Source organism: Crassostrea angulata, chromosome 7 (assembly GCF_025612915.1).
Source record: "Crassostrea angulata isolate pt1a10 chromosome 7, ASM2561291v2, whole genome shotgun sequence".
NCBI lineage: Eukaryota > Metazoa > Mollusca > Bivalvia > Ostreida > Ostreidae > Magallana > Magallana angulata.
Window position 1 is genome coordinate 52,091,902 of NC_069117.1, and position 24,509 is coordinate 52,116,410.

Genomic DNA, 24,509 nt, shown 5'->3' on the forward strand with positions numbered 1-24,509 from the left:
GTTACTGAGCAGTATACGTGGAGGACTCCAAAACTGAGGACTCTAATCCTGAATGCAGCTTTGTGATGTGATAAACAAATGAGCAAAATAATACAAACACCAACTGCAATTTTAGAATAACATCATACTGGTGTAGAATTATTAAAGCATAACTGAAGACATCGGGTTAATTGACATATACTGCATAGAAAGGACAGATACATTATGTTAACAGTTTTATTGATAGGCATTACCATATACAATGTACAATTGTACATACACATACATTTAAAGATTGAAAGCTTTAAACATCGAGTTGGATTAATATGTCAGTGCAAAGATCGCATTTTTGCATACGTCAAAGATGAAAGTTTAGAAAATACGTCACATAGTTGGCCGTTGCTTATAGAGTAAACGTCAACAGTTCTGTCCGAGCCGTCAGATAATATATATCTAAATGTTCTCATTAAAATATTCACTTTGAAAGGAAAAAAATCTGTGGTAGCAATGATTTTCATTTAAGACATTTAAACTTTTTTTTTTTTTTTTAGAATTAAATGAATCACTTTGGAAATGCAGATTTGAATCAAGTTTCAAAGTTTGGTCGGAAAATTTATATCCATAAGAAAGCTACTGGTCCAAATTATATTACAGAAAATACTTCCGTCAAATAGTAGGTCAAATTTATTTTTTTATGGGATTAGTGTTTATATCCTTTAGGAATTTTATTTCTTCCCTATTGTTTGTTGTTTTTTTCGGGGGAAAAACATTTTTTTTTCAAGGTAAGTATATATCTTATCTGTAAGGTTAGACATATTTACATGTAAATTGAACAAAAATGGTCATATATTTGCTGGCCAAAAAGATATATTTTGTTATTAAATGTATGCTTTATAAAACGCCAATTGATACAGATACAAAAGCCATAACTGCACTGGGATTATCACCTGGGACATTGTATTTAGTTAATGTTGAGACATTCGGGAGCTTTAACGACTAGTTTTAAAATTTCAATTCAACAAACATGCTTTATCAAATCAATTATACTTAAATACTTGTAGTCTTTTTCACCAACACTTAAACATCATCAAAAGCTACAAAACAGCTTGTGTATGTTTCGGATGCGACAAGTCAACATAAATGTTATGCTGTACACACGTTTATCTTCTTCGCACCAGTTTTTGATTTCCTCTTTTTAGATTTGAAAAGAATAACCGACACAACAGCAGCAATCAAGACTGATATTCCTATCACTATGGGAGCTACAAAAACTGTGTTGAAACCGTCTGCAGGCTCTTTAGCTTGATTCGAACCTGTGCTTACTGTGCTCGAGTTTTGTTGCCCAGAGTCTGTGCTACTTGTGCTGGAACTTTGCTGTCCAGACTCTGTGCTAACTGTGCTCGAACTTTTCTGTCCAGACTCTGTGCTAACTGTGCTCGAACTTTGCTGTCCGGAGTCTGTGCTAACTGTGCTCGAACTTTGCTGTCCGGACTCTGTGCTAGTTGTGCTCGAACTTTGCTGTCCGGACTCTGTGCTAGTTGTGCTCGAACTTTGCTGTCCGGAGTCTGTGCTAACTGTGATCGAACTTTGCTGTCCGGACTCTGTGCTAGTTGTGCTCGAACTTTGCTGTCCGGACTCTGTGCTAGTTGTGCTCGAACTTTGCTGTCCGGACTCTGTGCTAGTTGTGCTCGAACTAGTCGAAGACGGAATGCAGGAGCACCCACTGCAAGGCCCGGATTGTGGCGGAATAGTTATTTCAGATGGACTTCCTGTGTAAATCAATCGGCAGTTAACAAACACTACAAATTAGTAAATAATTACATGTGTTTAGTGATTAGATAGATAGTAGTTAATTTTTTGCTTTGTTGTTAAGTGCAAATTGTTCTTCAGTAACAATCACACTGGATATATTTGTATAAAACATCACAAGATGTTTCATAGACTTCACACTTTGCTTATAAAAATGCGTTAAATGCATATATACTATACGATATATCGTATGATTAATTTTAGAAATTAATATATATATATAAAGTAGTTTAATTTTTTAATTGTATTTTTAAAGAATTTTTCAAAAGAGTAAATATCAATACAGGTTTGAAAACATTACATGTATGTGAATTTATTCTCGGAAAGTATAGTTTTTATTAACGATTATTTTGCATCCAAGACTTGAATACCGTGTTAATTGTATTTGTGGTGTAAGTTATTGTCAGTGTATTAAAAATGGATTTTATTGCGGGTGCTTTTTGTTTCATTTTGCGGTTTCCTATCGCCCACAAAAAATTCCAAATCCAACGCAAAAAAAAGTTTTTATAGTTGTCAATTAAAGGGGCATGGTCACGATTTTGGTCAAATTCTATTTTTCGTTTTTATTATTTACAATGCTTTAGAAATGTATTTCTAATGATCAAATGAAATTTGAGAGTCAGTCTTTAAGTTTTAAGCAAGAGACAGAGCCCACAAATCTGTGTCATGTAAACAAGGCTCGTGCCCTGTTTTTGTTTACATAGGTTCAATACAATGTATACCAAAAGAAACATTTTTTCAAGCTGATTTTTCTATCTTCTTATTCATTTTAAGCATATATAAACAGTTTAACACATTCATTTTAGGTCTAGAATTGAAATTTTCACTTGAACATTGAAAATGTAAACAAAAGCTTTATTAACATGGCAAAGAATTGTAAACTATGTAACTCCTTTTTACCTCAACAAATGACACTCAAATTTTGGTTGCCTCACTAAAGCATTGTAAACATTAAAATCGGAAAAACAATTTTTGACTAAAATCGTGACCATGCCCCATACATTTAAGAAATCATAAACAAATATTTACAACAAATAAACAATTTTGCAACAAAAGGGTAAAAAAAATTCACCCGCAGAAAAACACCCTCATTTACATGGTGCGCGGTTTGTGTTACATGTAATATGAAGAAATACCAACCGGTGGACGTCATGACTTTTGCATCCGCGGGGACCAGGGAGAGGGAGAGCTTACACACATGGCACGGTCCCAGGTTATCCTCGGTATTTCTATAAGCTCTCGTATTGAGGTCCGATATAACTTGAAAGATTTTCAAAAATTTACAGTTAGTTTCTAGCATTATCTAGAAAACTTCTCTTAATAAATATAACATTTAAATTTCTTTAAATTCTTATCATAATATAATTTTAAATAATGAAGTATTTTTATTGCTGATCATCTTGATGATAATTAATTAGTTTGACGATACATAATGTACATTATATTTGTGACTCTTACAATCTGCCAAAAGGTAGTAGATGAATTTGTCCGAATCCAGAGAGACGATCCACATGCAGATATATACATAGTAAGTCACCGGGGGTGCAAAGGGAAGTCCAAAAACAAAACTTGATCTGGAAGGAGAATGACATTGTGTACTGTTTCTTTGCATAGGCGCTCCCCAGGGTAGGCATTTATAAATATATATCGTTCGTCATTTACAAAATTAGCTGGGGAGCGCCTATATTTGTTTGGTGCCTCTTCTCATTTTTGACAAGTTGGTAATTCTATCACAGTAATCGAGAATGCTAAAAGGACGATTAATGACAGTGGCGAATCGAATGTTAGTTGAAAAGGGGCCCAAAAAGGCTGGGGGTCTGGGGCTGCATTGACCCCAGTGGATCAAGGGCATAGCCTTTGGGGGGACCATGGGGAAAAGCCCCCGGTAGCTCTTAGGTTTTGGGTTTTTTTCTTCAACATTCTATTCTAGCTATACTTGATATATAATACATGTAGCATCGATAGATAACACAAAAAACCACAAAAAACTAATTTGATATTTTTTTTTCAGTAGTTCCCTTAATTTTTTTCTAATTTGATCACAAAAAGAGGGCCTTGCTCCCCGCCTCCCTCTAAATCCGCCTGATTATGATCGGTCGGTCATAAAATAATTAAAAATCTCACAGAACATTTACATATTTGGTCATGGATAGTTTCTCGTAGCATTTTTTTTTATATAAACAATAAAATGCCTCCTTTGATGATTCATGCGGAACATGAAGGTGGCGACATTACAGAAAAAATACATAACCCGCGTTAGCAGGTTATGTAAATTTTTTCTGCAATGATCGCTACCTTTAAAAACCGCATAAATCATCGAAGAAAAGCATTTTATTGTTTATATTTATATCTTCCATTTAAGTAATTAATAAATTGATTATAAAAAGTAAATTTCACAAAATTACTGTTAATGTACATCAGTATGTTAGCTAATAGAAACAGCCAAATCGTCTCTTGTGAAAATTAGAGTCTGACATCATCAAGATTATTTTGTGCAGTCCTCGACGTTTCTTATGTCGCTCTAGGTTGCGACCAATCGATAAACAGGGCGTGTCGATTTCAGTCCTGTCCGTTTCAGCCAATGTAGATATCGACCAACTGATAAACGGGGTGTGTTGATTTCAGTCTGGCTGTTTCTATACTATAGAGCTATAAAGTTAACTATAAGTTTCCGTAAGAAATAGAGGGAATCATACTCGTTAGATGTAAATATAGCATAACAGGCTTACTTAGAAACAATGATGTCGTTCTGGTTGAACAAGCACTCCCACTGGTTCATTACAGTTGAGAATGCAGAAACGTTCCAACCTAACATATCGCTTCCAGAGAATGTGACCGGTTGGCCTTTATCAGAATCCTCCCACGTTTTACCTTCCAAAACGGAAGGAAATGTACAGCTGTCTGAAATTAAACCATAGATGAATTATAAAGATTTCAGAGTTATAGATAGAAGAAAGAAATTTTAATTTATACATGTACCACTGAAAAGCGAAAAACACTATCATTTTTTCGTGGTGTCAGTGTCCTCATAGACACATGTGGCGCTTGTTTAACAGAATTCCTTTTAGCTGGCATAAATGTTTGGACACTCTGTTGCTATTATTTATATACTTTAGAGACTCTGATAAATTTATGTTTCTTCTAAAGAATACATATTACCTCTTACATTTATGATAATTTATTCGCTATCAGATTCTTAACTGGATGATTAAAGGAAAATGGTTCATTGTAGGTTAAACTGACAGAATAAATCCAGATTTTTTTTATACACAAATCAAAATAAGTCAGTGACCTACTTTTCAACATAGTGTCCTAGGATTAGATCTCGTAAAATATCTAAAAATATCATTGTGACCAAATTTTTCTCGTAAACTTATAAAAAAAGTTATTTAGCTCTGTGTAATGATATAAATCGAACTGTAGTAATGATACTATTACTAGAAATTTTAAAACATGGAATTTTGCAAAAATTATCTTTGTTGAAGTTGTACTTTTTCTAAGAGTAAAAAATTAAATGGTATACTGAATATTAGGATTGAATTGTAAGATTTATTTTTTATTATTTAATACATTCGCAAAAGTTAAACGTTTTGTTTTCAGTGCTTAATGCGCAAAAACATTTTTATATATTATATAAAATTTTATCTGTCAAAAAGCATAAGAAACGTGTGTACAAATGATTTTTCTAAAAAAACATATGATAAAGAAAAATATTTGAAAATATTATTTAATTCATAGAGTTTAAAATATTAACAGGTTATATGTCTGTTTTTCTTTGAATGATTCTCTTATCAGCGAAATACGACCAAAAAACAAACCCCCCCCCCCAAACCCCCCCCCCCCAAAAGAAAACAACAAGATAGTGACAACAGATAAAACCTTACCAACGTATACACAGATTGCATTCCAAATCATAAAAACACTTGCTGTTCTTCTCATATCCATTTATCTTGAATCTACAAAAATTATATTTCATGAAAGAATTCAGCTTGTGATTGAAAATTTGCTGGTTGGCCTGAGATGAAGGAAGAGTCATTTAAACAAGTAATATTGAGCACTACGTTTTGTGAAGTGTTACATTTCAGCGAATCTCCACAAATGCGAGAATTTCATTTGACGAACTCCCGGTGATAAATGTCTTTTAGAGATGGAATTTTGTTACAAACCCCTTTTCTATTTAATGACATGCAAATAAGTAACATCGGGGAGGCGTGCATCTTTATATAAATATTGATGAAAATAAACAGAATTGAAATTCCTGTCTGTCCTTTCAACTATACTAGGTTTGCTTCAAACGCATACGAGTTACACAATCTTTTTGTTTGAAAAAGGATAGGGCTTACCATTTTTCGGTGCAAAAGATATTTAATTGATATGTTACTAGTATTTGAGCTTAACCACATTTTTAAGAGAAACTTTTCACAAGTTTTCATTTTAATTAGGAACGGTGTCATCTAATTTAATGTCCACCCCGTTGACTGGTACAGGTTTTGTGTTTCTTTTGTTATTCTTTCTCCCTTTTTGGGGGGAGGGGGTGGGTGGGGTGGTTGTTTGATTATTTTTGTTGCTAAAAAAGTTTAATTTCATGATATGAAAGTTTCAAAAATTAGATAAATTTATATAAGAGAATGTGCAAGCATCGCAATCGAATTTCATCTCTATTTATTTTTTCATTGAACACATGTTTGGTTTTACGTGCTAATAAAGGACTCGTTTAACCAAACTATCTTATGACTAAGATCCGTCTTTAGACCAATATTTGTCATAAGATCTTATCATTATTGTTTCACAAAACTGTATATCATCTGATTTTCTTAAGACTTGTCTTAATCTTAAGACAGCCAGATACATGTCCAAACTTCAGATGCAAATATTATTGATAATTCGCTTGTAGATAATGGTAATGCTTCTGTGACCGTGCTTGCGTCTTACACATCAGTCACTCCCTCTCACTTGTAAAATTGACATTTCAACGACAATGCTCTCTTTTTCTTGGAAGTGAACATGAAAAAAATAATTGTTGCTTAATAAATTATAAAAGCCTTTTGAAACTTAAAAATGAGGTCTGTTACCTATTTGTTTATTTCTATCAAGAGATTTTATCAAATTAACACTCTCAGTGAAAGGTTTATGGAGGTAATCCATTATTCCCCAGCATGCATCTGTTCTCTGACGTAGATAAGCCACATTGCTGCTGGTGACTGGGTCAATGTTGGAACTAGGCCAGTGTTTATGTTACGAAGAAAAAATATGCCTTGATGTGAAGAAAAATTTTGTGTACTGTCATGAGAAGACAAGGATTTAGTACATTTCTATAAATGAACCTCAGATAACTATTTATGATTTGTACAAAAAATGAATATAGATAAATTAATTTGTGAAATATAAGACCATCACATTCCAGATGTTTGTACGGAGATGCATGTGGCAGTCAGTGTTTACATAAATTAAATGCTGTTTTTAGATTTTAATTTAAATTAATATAAAATTGTAATTCCATTTCCATGTGGGGTTTCTTACCGTTACTTTTTATTTAAATGCCCTAATTTTCTGATTTGTTTTTTTTTATACATAAGATCTTGATGATATGTACGCCGGTTCTGTTTATGCTGTCAGAAGAATAACAGGACTAAGACACTTTTTAAAAGTCAGGATGCTGTGCAATGCACCTTGTGTGCTCATTTATGTAGCACACATAATGTTCAAACTCATAAACAAGAAATTCCCGAGTGCAAGAAAAAATAGGTCACAATAACACTGATCCACGGACATTCCATTCTAGTTACATGTCACATTAACTGCTGGTGGGAATGCATCATTCTGAGATCCAAAATCTTCCTCCATAAACACTGTTTAAAATGACAACTCTTTACATTCCTTTCAAGTTTCCATTCACATTTTGATGATGGCATTTTATCCATGTTACTACACGTGTGTAAAATTGCAATGTGTCTCACTGACGGCAGCATCAGTGCTGCCCTCTCTTAGATGCTTAGAGATAACCCAGCAGGGAGGTAATGATTTTAACAATATGGCAGCGCTCATGGATTGCAAGAATTAGTTATTCTAAGTGGTATATCTTTTTACTGAGGAAAGCTCTGTCTAAACGGTTTTCAGATATCATTATACACATCAAACAGACAAATTTGAGCCCTTGATAATTTTTTCATGTTCACTTCCTTTAAGTCCCCCCTCCCCCGCCACCCCCGTGGTAAAATTTCAACTCTCGTCCACTTTTTCCGTTTTCATTTGCCGACCTTACATAACCTGTCGCATTACTACATTACCACACTGACCGCACGGACTTTAATGTTTTACCCGCGAAATGGTATCACCTGTATGTATCGAACAGATCGATTGTTTGAACAGATGTAAATGCAGCGGTAAATCAAGTACATGTAATACAATGACTGTTATATACTTCATAAAAATACCTTTTATTTTTTAAGTTGGACATTACAATCTAATGTATTATATATTATTTATGTTTACGTGAATAAGACCAACTTTTGTAATATTTCAAACAGCTTAATTTAAAAATAACACCACCCCCATCCGTAGAAGATAATCACTTAGTGCAAAATGAATTATTATTTCAGAGCATAAAAGCATCAAGCCTTTAAAACATGTTTTTAAAGTGAAATGAGTATTGATAGCCTTTGTAAAACTGTATTATTACACTGAAATTTAGAGTGAGAAAGTTATAACATATATATAATTAAAAATACCGTAGGAACCCCTAGTTTCTTCACGCACCTCTTAAGTTCCAAAGAAAACTGAAGTGACACAGCGAACAGAAATTGTAGCGACGCAATGGAACACCCAAGTCATAAGGCTTTCACTTAGTGTAGAGTTTCCGAACACTTTAATCATAAAAAATCGGGCCTGGATATAACGCGAGTTTGGTGGTTCGGCAGATCAATTAGGAGGAGAGCAAAATGCAGGGTAGAGCGTGCGAGTTTTTATCTTATAGAATACAATGCATCCGTGACGTATTTTGGAAATTCAATGGATGAGATTTCAATAAAACGTACAGGGCGCTGCAATGCCTTTGTCAATCCACGGGCCAATTAATACATAAATTAACCATTACTTTGTGGCATCCTGACCCGGTGCATTAGTGTTGTCAATATAAACGCATTTTTTTGGAGCAATGTGTCTCAAAATTAAAAGTTAGAAATACGATGCCCTTCATGGGTGATTTTTTAAGGAAATATATGATGATTTATTGACGAGATTAATGATAACAAGTGACGGAAGGGAAAATTAGAATATATATCATAGAAGTTGTTCTTAGAAGCAATGAACTGTACCACACCAGCTGAATATATTTGTTTTATCTATTTTATTTGTGCAGATCATAATTTAAATACACGTCTTCCACTTTTTAAACTCACACACCCTAATTGAATAATACATTTGATAATTCTGTTGATAACAAGATTTCGCAATTTTATTTTCAACTTTAACAAATCGTAGTTCCCTTGTAAGTTTTAGTACAGTTCATACAGTATATTATAACAAGTTGCTGTCCTTTAAAAAAGGACTACAATACGTGGACCATTTGCATGTGTTTCCAACGAAAACGTGAAACCTTAAAATTATCAGAGATTCCACAGAATCCAGCCCTCTGCTTTTAACCACTTGTACGTTGTATTGCGTATACATGCATGTATAGCCCTGACTTTTTATCTCAGAATTTAAAGGATTCATACTTCTAAAATAATTATGATTTATCTATGAATGAAGTTTGCATGTATGGTATCAGGCATTCGGTGAATTCTGCTATTTGTACACACATTACGATTCGCTTTACTTTATTAACTTTGCAGTGACAGCTTTGTGTAAATTAAAAAATTTCATATTTTGATGCATTTTTCTTGAGATTTAAACTTTTATAGTGACATAATTATTCAATCATACTAAAAAATTTCATATTTTGATGCATTTTTCTTGAGATTTAAACTTTTATAGTGACATAATTATTCAATCATACTTAAATTATTAAAAAATTTAATCGGGAAGTTCTCTAGCCTCGCCTACTATAAATGTAAAGTTAAGTTACATGTGTATTCGGAAAACAACAAAACATTGCAAATTATGCTATTTGATGCATGTTGTAGTTTCGGCATAACATTAATTTATTTCATAATACTGATAGTTCATATCACATGCCAATCATTTCTTTAAAAGGAATACCTTGTCTGTACCGTTTACCGACAACTTTACATATTACAGCGCCTTTGAACTTATATGTGTCATATGGCAAGGAATCCCGATCCCGATTCAGATAAACTTGTGTTAACCTGGTTCCCTGAGCTACCCATTACGCACAGGAACCAGGCTAGATCATGCGCAGGCAGAATTTTCCCCATAGCATCCGGTTTAACCTCGCTTATATATTTTCTGCGTGGACCTCAGGGTCCACGCAACAAGTTGAACAATTTCGCTGCATCACATTTTCGTGATTAAAGGTGTATTTTTCGCATCGTTTACTTTTGTGTATGGTCTTATACATTACCATTGAAAAGGCAGGTTATCAGTAATTTAAGAAAATGAACAGTTTCTAATAAAACAGATTACTTTTTAAACAGCTTTTCATGAAATGAAATGATGGTTCTTTTCAAAGTTTGGAAAGCATTTAAACTAAGGATTAATATTTAATAAAGAAACATTTTTCGTTGTCAGTGGGATACGCTTGCCCATATCTAACCAGGTTGCATGTCTATAAGTTCTCCTAATACTAAGATATGTCGAAGATTTAACTTAGGACGTACATGTATCTTAGTCGTAAGTAAGTCGAAGCCGTCCTCATTTACGGTACTTATAAAATTAATTACCTATTAAAAATCATCTTAATCATCTTTGGTTCAAAGTCACTGCACGCCATTAACTTAAAGCTCTGTTTATGTGCAGTATAAGCCAAAAAGAGCCAGATGGAAAGTATATTTGCTCTTTAAAAAGATTCTTGTGTGATCCGATCTGACCTTGACACTTGACCTACAATATCATTCAAGATTACTGCATACCCATTGATCATTAATTCTGCTATGACCTTCACATTTGAAATTTGTTTCAAGGTCACTGCATACCCTTTAGTCAAAAGCTATGTTTATGTGAAGTATGAACCAAATAGGGTTAATGAGGAGTATATACATATATGCTCTGAAAAAAGAATTTTGATTGATCCGATATGACTTTGATCCTTTACCTTTGAACTTCACTTAAAGTCAGTGCACACCCTTTGAACTCTGTGAGTGAAATATGAGTCATATTGGACCAAGGGAAGAGAAGATATGCTCCTCACAAGCTTTTTTCATATCATTCTGCTATGACTTTGACCTTCGACCTAGAAACATGATTCAAGGTCACTGCAGAGTCTTCACCCAAAGACACTCTGTGAGTGAAGTAGAAGGGAGGAGAAGATATGCTCCGGACAAGAGATCCCGAAGTGACAGACGGACGGACAGACTGATCACTATAGGGCGCCCGAAGAGCCCGCAGAACGCATAAACATGTTATTGGTTATTCGAAATAGGTGCGAATATAATTAATAATCGTCATTGCTGAATCAAATAACACATTAGTAACACAGTCATTAAAAATGTAACTTCTTATTCATTCAGGTATGTTTATGATAGGCATTATATAACAAAACTATTTTCAAATTACATATCTTTGATATTTGATGTAACTGTTATCTAAACTTTAACCCACAGAATGGTATAGTACCGGTATATTGCTAAAATTAATACGAATAAACGTCGACATACAATTCATTAGAACATATTGAATTAAAAAAGGGATAATGAGCATACTGGAGTTGTTTGGAAATTGGCATAAACATTAAGCAACCCAAAGAAAAAGAAGAATAAAGATGAAACCATATTCAGTTCAGGAGGAACACCTCTTTATTCTTAAAAATGGGTCTTGATTAAAATTTTTATTCGATCGGACCAAATAGTAACATCCTCCGACCTTACATCAAATAGCTGACTTAACTGCCCGACATAAAGCGGTTCTTTCCTCTGCTTTTGAGCATACATTTTGGGTCACCTCTAGTATGAAAATTAATTTTGCATCATATATTAATTCTACTTATATATTTATATCATATACAACATTCAATAAAATGTTTTAAAAGTCTCAAACCTTTTCTTAAATTATAACAGACTTGACGAAAAAACCCAGAAAATAAGACGAAAAATATGAGTCTATAGTGTAAAATTAAAAATTTGGCATGATATAAGATTATTTTAGGCAAATATTGTACTACATTTTTCTTGTATGAAATATTTGCTTAATATGACAAAAAAGTGAATAGAAATCATAATTAAAAATTTTACATTATTCATTACTAATATATGATATAGATATATAAGTAGAATTATAAGTAAATATATCAATTTAAGTAATGTCTGAAAACATGTTTTATTAGATGAGTGCAAAAAGGACAAAATATTTATAAAGAGGTGTGCTTGGAAAATTATTCTTAATGATTAATTATATTTAATTTATTAGATACCATTGTTCATTATAATAAAAAAAAAAGAGAGGAGAAAAAGAGATTTCTCTTAAGTTCAATTACAGAACAGAAAGGTCTTGTTTAAAATTTTTGTTTTGAGTTTTTGCTGAACTGACTGTTACGTTAGATTTAAAAAAAAATAAACTTAACAAAAAACTTTAACATTTTTGATTGTAAGGTCAAATTACTTCAAAATCAATTTTAAGTTTCAAAAGTTTTAAATAGGCCTACCTAGCGGATCATCTTCTCCGGCGCTTTGTGCTTTGTCATGCATCAAAATGACTGTGACCTCATCATCTTCGAATAAAGAAAGATAACCCTTGTAAAAAATTGAGATTTCATAGCACTTAACTTTAAAGTTGTCCCCTGATTTAAGGTACGTTTGACTCTAGATCATTCCAAAGTTACCCTATTAATGTATATAACTGACTTTGTTTTTGGCAGCAGGTTTCGCTTTTAAAATTAATGAGACGGGTATATATGAAACCAAGTTTGGGACATTTTTTTAAAGTTATAATCGACATTTTTTTTTTTTTTTTTTTTTTTTTTTAAAGTTTCCTGTAATTTGTTTTTATATATATAACTTGACATTGGTTCTTAATGAGCACCAGCTGTTTTAATAAATATCGCCACTAATGAGTTTTTTAAATAAGCCAAGCAATTTAATTTTACGTTACTTCTACCCCTGCATTAGGTTGTAGATAAAATGTTGAAGAATCTATCCTGGCGTCATGGGTTTCCTTAGCAAACAATTTTGAAACTATATCATTTTAAACCTCGGATATATATAGCATCGAAAATTGCCTATACTGACTTTAAGAAAAGTTGTCATAATATGCAGTTTCTAGCCGTAAATGAACTTGAAATCGCATTTGATTATGAAAATGAGCGTCATATGTTTCTAATAGTGTGATTCGTCAACGAATTTCTTCAATACTAGTTAACATAAAATGACGCAGCTTTGTGAATATTTAGTAATTATTTCAATTGTTTGTTTTAATAAATGCTTTTGTTTCAACTTAAATCGCTCATTTTTCTTAAAAATTTACCTCCTGACTACATTGCATTTTTGATGCGTATGTTACCTTATTCGTATGATTATTAGTAAAGTTTTATCTTAAAAACCTAAATTTATAGCGCTCTGTGACTTCAATATAAAAAAAATCTTCACGACGCCCAGTAATAATTTCAGAATGAAAATAGACAAAATACGTCATCAGAAGTACATTTTACTAGACGAATTCAAAGTTTTGATATTGTGACATTATATTTAGGATATCGATGTTAGGCAGTTTCAATGTCTTTTATTAAAGTAATAGTAAAAAATCTTTTTTATTGGTCTTTTGGGGTAAATATGTGATTAAAACGTTTCCACATATTATGACATGGGTGATATAGATGCATTTGTAGGATTTTCATTTACAAGGATGATGTATCATTTACAAGTTAACGAAGCATTGTGCTACTACCACTCATCACCCAAACTATACGCATATTTTACGCAAAATTTCCTATCTAAAAAATTAAAAAAATGTATAAAATATACTCTAATATTTTTATTATCAAATAAAATTTATTCCTCAAGCTGCAAACAAAAGATGTCCGGAAAATGCAGTTTCTATACCCCCATTGATAACAGTGTTTCCAACATCAATATGTTGGATCCATACTTTATCACCCTTTGCCATTCGCACTATGATACTTCCGCTTCCGCGACCATAAAAGGACTGGTTGACCTTATCCGCGTATACATCCAATATCTTGACGCCATTGTGCATCATCTCTCCGTGACCGTTTTCCACATTAGAGGAAAGGACAAGGTCGAATTTGTAAACCCCCTCTACTGGAGCGGTGAACGTCCCGACGTGAGGGTCGTAAGCGTTTCCTGTGTTCAACTGGACGTCGTCGAAAACCATGATGGTGGACATATGGTGGTTGGTTATTTTGTCGCGGAGTCTTACAAAGAAGGCCACTTGTACAACGTTGTTTGCTGTAAATACCAACAAATTTTTATTTTTTTTATCAAATTACTTGCAACAAAAAAAGATTGTTAAATTCAAAGCCTAAAATATACTTTATTATATACATATTCTTCAAAATGAAAAAAAAGATATGCTATTATGTCGCAAATGATCTTTTACTTCAAAAATACAAGTATATGTACGACTATGCACAATCTAATTAAAATAAGATGTTAGATTCGCTCGCTTACTTGCTCTATGTGCAGCAAGTGAACGAGCTAATCTAACTTCTAATTCTAATTAGATTGAACCATGCAATTCAATTTACACAACAGGTTCACTTACCACTGATCGAAAGGTTGGTGCTAAGCTCAGCATACTTGGATTGGAGGTTTCTATTGTCTTGCTCACAACTGACAACATGCTGTCTCAGATCTGGAAAAAATCCTCATGTATACTTTTTGTACATTAAATAATCAAACTTCTTTGGACATATTTTACTATTAAAGCTTTGAGTACTCTAATAAAATCATTATTATGTCAATACCGTCTGAAATCCTTTATTACCAGTTATACATGTATATTTCTTACACAATTTACCTTGTATTTGGGATTGAATTCCGGTGATCTGTTTTTGCAATTCTATGCGGAGTTGCTGTTCTTGGAGAAGAAGTTGGTTAAGGAATGACGTTGATTGTGTAGTGGGCGACTGCTGGGAATTCAGATCCAGAAGACAAGTTGTGTCTAGAACAAGACACAAAGTCAAACACAATGATATCAATGATATCGATAGCATGTCGTTGTTGTAAACACTCATAAAATGAACCAGGTCAAACGCCTAGGTGCCAAGAACTAAACCAACCGCTTGCTTATCTCTCGAAGTATCATATCTTCCAATAACTAAACAGACTGCATGACAGAATAAACGGTTAAATTAATAAGGATTCAAAAGGTCAACAACCAAAATTGCTATTTATTAAAGAGAAAGCAATTGGCTTTGTCTAACTTGTATTGACTTTAAAATCAGCTAATTTTTTTTATGAAAATGTCATGAAAAATTTTGCTATTTTTTTTTATTTCTGAGACGGTTGGCGGTTTGATATTGTCAATTTTACTTGATTTAATCTAATTATCATTGTGCTATACTTTGAACTATATTATGAAAGATAGTTTGTAACTTTATTAAATCAATATGCTTGTTAATGATTTGATACAGGTAAGTCAATAGACAGTTGAACCGATTTCTCTCTCTGCCCTCTCTCTCTTTTTTTCTGCAATGATCTTTCTTTCATAATTTATTTGTATGTTTTTTTTTTGACATTTAAAAAATAGCTCAAGAAAACTTTTTCGATTAGTCAATTAAAAAGGATCACAAATGAGTTATTTTTAGTCCCCTACCGGTTTTCACCGGAGGGAACTATAGCTTTCCTCTGCGTCCGTCAGTCCGTCTGTCCGCCCGTCCGTCTGTCTGTCCCACTTCAGTTTTCCACACTTTTTTTCTTTATGCGTTTGAGGAATAAAATGAAATTTGCTGAACGGCTTTAAAATGTCAAACTACAGATCAAGTTTACATTTTTGTAGCGTCTGGTTGACATATTTTCGAGAAAATTAATTTTTTATATTCCAATTTCTTAATGTTCGGGTTCGTTATCGGGTTCGGTGTGTATTGAATAAACGAGAAAAGTATGTATAGTCAGTAATAATATCGTGCATTACTTGGACCATTCCTTTAATATTTCTAACAAACAATTAAGTTCTATAATAAATCTGCTGTCTGTGATCTAATTCAAGAGTATGCGTCGTTTTCACTTGGTTTTATTCATATCATAAATCATGACGATTCTCTGAAAGAATCAAATACAAATACAATTTAACAAATCGCTCACACACACATTTATATGTACGCAACAAATATAACAAACAATACCGCTTTATAAGTATTAAAATAAAATTAAAGGTTCACAGATGTAATCGTAGTTCAATAAACTTGCTTACGTACTATAGATTAATAATCTAACCAAACAATATACATCAGTAAATAATAATAATTTCTTACCAAAATTTGATCTCTGTAGACACCAGTAAACAGCAGTTACGTTTCAATATACAAATAAACAAGTAATAACGTCAACGACGTCATAGTCATAACAACACGTGCAACGTTGTGCCAAAAATGTAACGCGCCAATTATTTAGCGTATAAACATATAAATAAGAATAAACAATTCTTACACTCCCCACCATGGAATTACCAATTCCATTAAAGTATACTTAGTCTACATACAAAAAAAATAATGAACAATTTTTAGATAATAACTAAGATCAACAATTAAAAAAAAAGTCAGGAGTCAACTACAGTTGTAAATCAAACAATTATGTTAACCTGAACATTCTAGTAAGCACAGCTTAGTTATTGGTCTCACTAGCTCTGAGTTTTGTGTTTTTATCAGGCAGCTTCGAGTGAGGCCATCTCTACCCACATTTACTTCCCTAACTCGACCTAGCGGCCACTGTCCTCTAGGAACGTTTTCTTGAGCTATCAAAACTATGTCACCTATTTTAATATTTGACATCGGCCTTTGCCACTTTTGTCTGACTTGCAATAGGGGCAAATACTCATGCATCCATCTTTTCCAGAACACATTAGCAATATACTGGACCTGTTTCCACCATCGCCTTGCATATACATCTTCTTTCCTGAAGATACCTTGTGGAATACATGGATTCGTCTTCATCAAAAGTAACATGTTTGGAGTAAGTGGTGGCTGGTCACCTGGGTCGTCACTTATAGGAGTAATTGGTCTGTCATTTAAGATTTTTTCGACTTCAGTCATCACTGTTAATAGTTGTTCATCTGTGAGAAGTTGTTCATTGGCAATTGCTTTTAGAATAGAACGTGTTGTCCTTATCATTCTTTCAAATGCTCCACCCATGTGACTGGCTAATGGAGGATTAAAATGCCATTCAATTTCTTGTTGCAACATATTTCTGTTGATTTTAGACTGGTTCCAGTCTCTGATTGATTTGCGCAACTCGTGGTCACCACTTACAAGGTTAGTGCCATTATCACTGTAGACCTTTTCTGGCACTCCTCGTCGACTAGTAAAACGTTGGAAGGCAGCAATAAATGAATCGGTTGTTAGACTATGGGCAACCTCTAAATGCACTGCTCTACTTGTTAGGCATGAAAATAAGCAACCATATCTCTTCACATGTGAACGGTGTGATTTCACCAGAAGCGGACCAAAATAGTCTATGCCGACAAACGTAAATGGAGGTTTGTCTGCTGTTGTCTGTTCTTTCAGTAGAGGTGCCATTTGTTGTTTACACAACGCTCCATTTCGACGTTTACAAGGTAAACAGTTTCCAACGACTCTTTTTACAGCACTGAGTCCTCTCAATATCCAAAACTTTTTGCGCGTTTCAGAAAGCACTTGTTGTTTTCCCATATGTCCTTCAATCTCGTGGTAGAACCGAATAATAAGGTCTGTAACATGATGTTTGCTCGGCAGTATGATGGGAGCTGCATTCAATTCTTTGAAATGAAGACGTCCTTTGGCTCGAATAATACCATCATCTAGTGTGGGGTTTAAGGTTGCGATACAACTATCAATTTTGATAGGTCTCCCCTTCCTCAAATGTTCAAGCTCTTCTGTAAAGGAACAACACAGCACGTGCTTCAGAATCACTTCTGTAGCTTCTCTCATCTCTTTGAGAGACAGTTCTCCTTTGGCACATGAGATGGGATGTTTCAAATACTAGTACTGTTGTCTGCAATAGGTCTTGAACCTCATCATCCATGCGACTGCTCGTCTAAGTTTGGTCCAATCCGAGAAATAGTCAATAAGTCTTTCAATACAACCAACAGTTGTTGTATATACTGCAACTTCTTTCTTGACCTCGGCGTCATTTTCAGCTATATCTGGAACTTTGTTTGACGCTTCTTGTGGCCACTGAGTTGGGTCTTGAAACAAGAAATTAGGTCCCTTCAACCAAAACTGCAATGTTTCAGTTTCGCATGCAGTGACGCCTCTTGAAGCTACATCAGCCGGGTTTGATGTAGAACCGACATGATGCCACTGATCAGGAGTTGTCCTTTCATGAATCTCACTGAGACGATTTCCAACAAAGGTTTTGAAACGACGTGATTCGTTCCTTATATACCCCAAGACAATTGTAGAATCTGTCCAAAAGTAGGTCTGGGTAAATGGAATTTCTAGTTCCTCTGCTATCATTCGATACAGGCGGCAAGCAACTACGGCTCCTGATAGTTCCAAACGTGGAATACTCTGTTGTTTGATAGGTGCTAATCTAGATTTCCCTAGTACAAGGGAAACATCAACATTGTCTTCTACATCCACGACTCGTAGATACGCACAAGCACCATAACCCATTTCGGACCCATCACTAAAAATGTGAAGTTGAATACTCTTGATGTCTTCAAAGTGGTTTGGTATGAAGCATCGCCTAAGCGATATGTTTTCTATGAAGGATAAAGTTTTTTGCCAGCTTTTCCATTCCTGTTTGATCTCTTCTGGTATTTCATCATCCCAACCTATTTTCAATCGACAAAGTCTTTGTACTAAGGCCTTTGCCTGAAGTGTTACAGGGGATATCAATCCTAGTGGATCATAGATTGCGCTTATGGTGGACACTATGCCTCGCTTTGTTTGTGGTTTTTCATCAAATTTTACTTTGAATCCGATTGAATCGTTTTCAACGTTCCACTGAACACCAAGTGCGCGATTCACTGGTAAAGTACTAGAATCCTGACCTAGTGCAATAACTGTCGGAGCTCGTTCTTCCTCTGGTATTGAACGCAGCACGGCCTTGCTATTACTCATCCATTTAGTAAGCCGAAATCCGCCATTTGCCATTAACGATTGCAAATCCGTTGCAAGTTTTGTAGCACCCTCTTCGGTCGGGACAGATTTCAATAAGTCATCAACATAGAAATTGTTTCTAACTGTTGATATAACCTCTGACTCAAACTTATCTGAGTTATCTGTAGCTGTGCGCCTCAAAGCAAATGCAGCACAGCTTGGGGAATATGTGGCTCCAAAGAGATGTACTTTCATCTGGTACCATTTAGGATCCTGATTTAAGTTACCATTAGGCCACCAAAGAAACCTTAAGGCATCCCGGTCCTCTTCAATTACTTTCACTTGATGGAACATTGCTTCTATGTCTGCTGCAATGGCGATTTTGTCCTGCCTGAATCGTAAAAGTACACCAACCAAACTGTTCATCAAATCCGGTCCCTGTAACAGTTCGCTGTTAAGAGATCTGCCTTGATATGTGGCTGCGCAGTCAAATACGACACGTACTTTTCCAGGTTTGTGCTCGTTAATCACAGGATGGTGAGGTAGATACCATACACGATTTGTATTCATCTCACTTCTGGTGACTTCTGTGGCGTATCCCTTCTCGATATAGTCATTTACTGTACTTTTGTACATTTCGTGTAGATTTGGATTGCGTATCAGCTTTTTACGTAGATTTTGTAATCTTGAATGCGCAAGAGGAAGATTGTTTGGTAGACTTGCATTCTTATCTCTCCAAGGTAGCCCGAGCTTATAGTGACCATCCTCATGAATAACTGTAGATTCCATAATGGCGAGAGCTCGTTTATCTTCAACAGACATACTGGTTTTGTTGCTCGATATTTTATCATCAAAATCAGTGTTCCAGAGTCTCTCAAGGTGTTTTTGAAGAAGTACTTCCTCTGCGTTCTTGAAGTTTATGTTGGCCGAGTTTCTCCGTGAGTTTATGTGCACTGGTCCGCGAACTATCCATCCCAAGTGAGTACGGATTGCGTATGGTTGGTTTACATCGCCAGCTCGCACTTCGAGCGGAATGTGTGCGATAGAATTGTCTGTACCAATCAGTATCATCACATCATCTGTCTCAATCTGTGGGATGTTGAGATCTGACAAGTAGGGGAAAGTACTCAAATCGGCTTTCCTCGCGGCTAAGCGTGCAGATACTGGAAGTGTTTTGATAGACCACACTCTTTGCAGTGGTATCACATGATCACTACCCATAGGTTTTACGTCTAAGTTGACTTCCTTGCCAACATTTGTACTGTGTCTGGACGTTATTGTTGACATTTCGTATGTCACAGGCTTGCTCGGAATATCCAGGGCACTTAGAAGGCGTTCATCACACAAGGTCTTGTCTGCTCCATCGTCGAGTAATGCATAAGTTTGTACAGACCTACCCTCTTTTCCCACAACGGTTATAGGAATAATACCCAAACAGTTCTTGATTTCGTTTTCTGTAGATGCACAATGAACTGAGGATCGATCAACACATAACTGATTTTCATGTACAACCGATTGTTCAACACTCAGTTGACATCCATTACTTACAACCCATTTGTGCAAAAGTGTGTGATGTTTCACATTACAACCAAATACTGAACAAGCTTTTGGTTTTCTACATGTGCTAGAAAAATGATTTCCTTTCAAACAATTGTAGCATAACTTAAATTTGCGTAACAATGAAACCCTGTCATTTAAGCTCATTAACTTAAATTTTTCACAAGACGCTAAATCTACACATGTACCTGAACAACATCTACAATATCGCTCACTGCCTGATTTGTCTGTTTTACTTTGTGTAACTAACGTAGTAACTTTGCCCTTAACATTCCAATCAGATTCATGAGATATTGCATGTCGATTTCTGTTCTCGGTGTGAGACCTTGGGTTATTCTCACGTACAAGGTCGAGGCCGAACATAGAAGAGGAAATTCTTGCCCGTTCATCAACAAACTTTGTCAAATCCGAGAACCGCGGCTCTCTACCGGACTCTGTGATTGAGTGAGCAACATCCACCCACCTGGTCCTCAGATGAGTAGGTAATCTTCTAACAATGCGTCTCAAGTTGTCCGAGTTGTCAATATCTGACTTAAACCCTAATTGTGACAATGTAATTTCACACTTTTGCATTTCTAAAGCAAGTTTTGACAATTCATTGACATTGGATGCTTTGATTTCACTGCCATTAACAATTTTCTCAATAAATGATCTTGCAACTAAATGTGACTTGCCATATCGTGAGAATAATAATTCTCTTGCTTTAAGATACCCTTCTTTTGGCTCTAAAAGTACACAGTCCTCAATTGAGGATTTTGCCTCACCTTTACAATATTGAATCAAATAACTCAATCTTAACTGATAGTCGCTAACCCGACTTTCTACATTTGTCTCAAAGTTCTTAATAAACTTACAGTAATCAATAGAGTTACCACTAAATGTTAGTAATTCTGGCTTTGGTAAGGTGAATCCCTCTTGTAGAGCTGACGCCAGTCTCTCGAAGGCACTCTCTATATCTCCCGTCTGTTGTGAAGTTTCGGTTATGCGTACGCGTTCCGTTCTTTCTGGAATAGATGTGGCGTGCATATTGAAATCCTCCATGACTTGTACATCTTGGTTACCATCTCCAGGTGTTTGGTCCTCGAACTGCCTGGCTAATTTACTATGTACCACTGAATCAGTGACGACGGATTCCGGAGTAAGCGTCGATGTCGTTTCCTCGTTTAGAGCTTCTTGTAGTACGCTCTCGACTATCATGGCTTCCTCCACTTCAGCACTTTGTTCGAATAATTCTTGCTTCATTTCCAGATCTTTGCGGGCTCGCTCAAGTTCTTGTCTTTCTCTAAGCTTTCTTAGCTTGTGCTCGGCCACTAACCTCATAACTTTGGCGTTCTGAAGTTTAGACCGTGACGACGCAGCAGACTTAACTGAACGGCGTGAGTTGCTGATAATCGAACCCTCAACATCGAGCATCTCCTCTCGGTGCCTGTGTTTCGCACTCCACTCGGAGTGAACCTTTAATTTTATTTTAATACTTATAAAGCGGTATTGTTTGTTATATTTGTTGCGTACATATAAATGTGTGTGTGAGCGATTTGTTAAATTGTATTTGTATTTGATTCTTTCAGAGAATCGTCATGATTTATGATATGAATAAAACCAAGTGAAAACGACGCATACTCTTGAATTAGATCACAGACAGCAGATTTATTATAATTCTCAAAATTTGATCTCTGTAGACACCAGTAAACAGCAGTTACGTTTCAATATACAAATAAACAAGTAATAACGTCAACGACGTCATAGTCATAACAACACGTGCATTCTGCATAGCAGTGCATTATTTTCACAAATTTCTACATGTACAAACCGGTAGGGGACGTCTATTGCTCATGCAATACTCTCAGAATGCTTGTTTGTACGATTATGGTATTTAAAGTCAATTTTGCAGGAATTCATTTTCACATTTTCTCCCCTTAAATATGAATTAAAAAAAATTAAATCAATTTTTGAGTTCAACAATAATTATGGCATATTAAAATGCGTTCTACATGTATTCATATTCAAATACAATACGTCATTTAAAGGTCTTTTTCGCGTTAAAAGTATACGTTAAAATACTATTGTTGCACTATATAACGTCTTTCTCAGCGCTATCATTCATTTTAATTTACAGATTTATTTAAAGTTACAAAAATGGTGCTTTAAGGCTTTCGTAAAAGATCAATTTTTTAAGAATTACATGAAAAAAAGAAAATGGGTTACAATAATTGTTTAAAGCATCTTTTAAATTTATTTCAACAGCCTTGAGAAAATCTTCGATATATACATGTCCCTGTCAACTTCCCTATTCTAGAGAGCGATTGGATGGGTATAAGACATATGACATTTAACCTTTTAAACGTCTTATCGGCGTCTTATCACCCTACCTCGTGGCCATCCAAGAAAACAAGTAGGTGTGCTCCAACCAGCATTTTGCTTTTAAATAATGGTGGAATATTTGTAACAGAAAATCAATCCATAAGTGCAACTAATCGGGATCATCAACATCTCTGTTAAACTTGCTACCAGGTCAGACTAAATATATTATTGTATGGAACGCCACAGCTGACTGAAATGTGGTATCGTTCATGATAAAATATTGCTTTTCAGGAAAATAACCCTGAGGATAGCATTATTCTGTGTAAAATTTCAAAGGCGTACACTTTACCTATACTTTTGTGTTATTAAGCATTTCAATGCTTATTTTTGGGTGTCCTCGATACTATAACACACCAAGACAGTGCAGTCAAATTGAAAACCGCGCGTTAACAATGACGTATTGAAAAAAACCCCACTGTATTTTACATGTACTAAAATACGCAAAACATGCACAATGAAACTAAAATCAGCCTGAACTTTCTATTGAATAAGACCCATGAAAGATATATAAAGTTGCCTTTTTGATACTAATTTCATTTGCAAGCCTTTTGAGATAATTGTTATCAGTTGCAATATTTGCCAAACTCCGCATACACTAAAAAAAGATTAAATAGCTTTTGGACGAACATGGAATAACCACAGCATATATAATTAAAAAAGCACATTCAAACAAAAAGCACGTACATTCTTTACATGAGTAACCGCACCATAACACAAAACACCACTCTCTCTCTCACATAACATACTTATCAATAAGGAAACCAATTAAAAGTACCCTTTAAATATATATATATTCTTATTTTGATGACTAATGTATTGCCGAATCTGATAAAAACAAATTTAATCCGTAAAAAAATGAATAAAAGTTAAACATATAAGGCAGCTTTGGCATTCCATATAACTGCATCAATTTGTCATGCATGACATGCCATGACATGACAAGACATGACATGAAATGACATGACACGACACATACATACTATCATATACATACATTACATACATACCATTACATTACATAGTTACATAACATAACAAAACACCCATACCAGTATATGCATTACATTACATACATACCATTACATACATTTCATTACATACCATTATATTACACACCACTACTTACATTACATTACATCACATGTTGTCTGTTGTTTGTTGAGTTCTTTCCCCTAGTGAGAGTATTCTTTTTGCATACTTTGTACAGAAAACCAAATTTACCAAGGAGGTGTGATGCAATTTTGCGACTTTAGTATTAAAAGAAAGCAGGTTTTTCCCTTTTTTGTGGGAAAAATCAAACATTTTTTTTTAGACAAAATATACAATTTTTGGTCAAGTATTGTGTATTTTGTATGAATTCACATACATATACATATACAATATATTATCACACATACATTCATTATCTTTCTGGTAGCGCATTTATGTATGGAATGAGATGAGATGCGCTTGTGTTGTTAGTTTATATACATTTTTACCTTCTACGTGTATTGGC

General features: G+C 34.6%; 3 protein-coding genes across 5 annotated transcripts; all 3 read right to left on the reverse strand.

Annotated features, from left to right (window-relative positions):
* Positions 1-212: 212 nt before the first annotated feature.
* Positions 213-8,666, reverse strand: LOC128155755 (uncharacterized protein DDB_G0271670-like). Of its 2 annotated transcripts, XM_052817603.1 has the most exons (6): positions 8,517-8,666; positions 5,673-5,744; positions 4,518-4,689; positions 3,247-3,362; positions 2,929-3,048; positions 213-1,748 (listed from the first exon to the last, which is right to left on the reverse strand). In XM_052817603.1, the coding sequence occupies exons 2-6, from the start codon at positions 5,731-5,733 to the stop codon at positions 1,123-1,125; spliced, it is 1,095 nt and encodes a 364-aa protein (XP_052673563.1). In that variant the 5' UTR covers positions 5,734-5,744; positions 8,517-8,666; the 3' UTR covers positions 213-1,122. The 2 variants fall into 2 exon arrangements, with proteins under 2 accessions (XP_052673563.1, XP_052673564.1); XM_052817604.1 differs by lacking the exon at positions 8,517-8,666 and having other exon boundaries at positions 5,673-5,808.
* Positions 8,667-13,854: 5,188 nt separating this feature from the next.
* Positions 13,855-15,139, reverse strand: LOC128156078 (complement C1q tumor necrosis factor-related protein 3-like). 2 transcript variants are annotated; one of them, XM_052818068.1, is made up of 3 exons: positions 14,875-15,134; positions 14,620-14,709; positions 13,855-14,303 (listed from the first exon to the last, which is right to left on the reverse strand). In XM_052818068.1, the coding sequence occupies exons 1-3, from the start codon at positions 15,089-15,091 to the stop codon at positions 13,894-13,896; spliced, it is 717 nt and encodes a 238-aa protein (XP_052674028.1). In that variant the 5' UTR covers positions 15,092-15,134; the 3' UTR covers positions 13,855-13,893. The 2 variants fall into 2 exon arrangements, with proteins under 2 accessions (XP_052674028.1, XP_052674029.1); XM_052818069.1 differs by lacking the exon at positions 14,620-14,709 and having other exon boundaries at positions 14,875-15,139.
* Positions 15,140-18,031: 2,892 nt separating this feature from the next.
* On the reverse strand, positions 18,032-22,066 carry LOC128191398 (uncharacterized). Its single transcript, XM_052863459.1, has 3 exons — positions 21,508-22,066; positions 20,869-21,192; positions 18,032-20,568 (listed from the first exon to the last, which is right to left on the reverse strand). Exons 1-3 carry the CDS (start codon positions 22,064-22,066, stop codon positions 18,032-18,034), a joined length of 3,420 nt encoding a protein of 1,139 aa, XP_052719419.1.
* Positions 22,067-24,509: the final 2,443 nt, after the last annotated feature.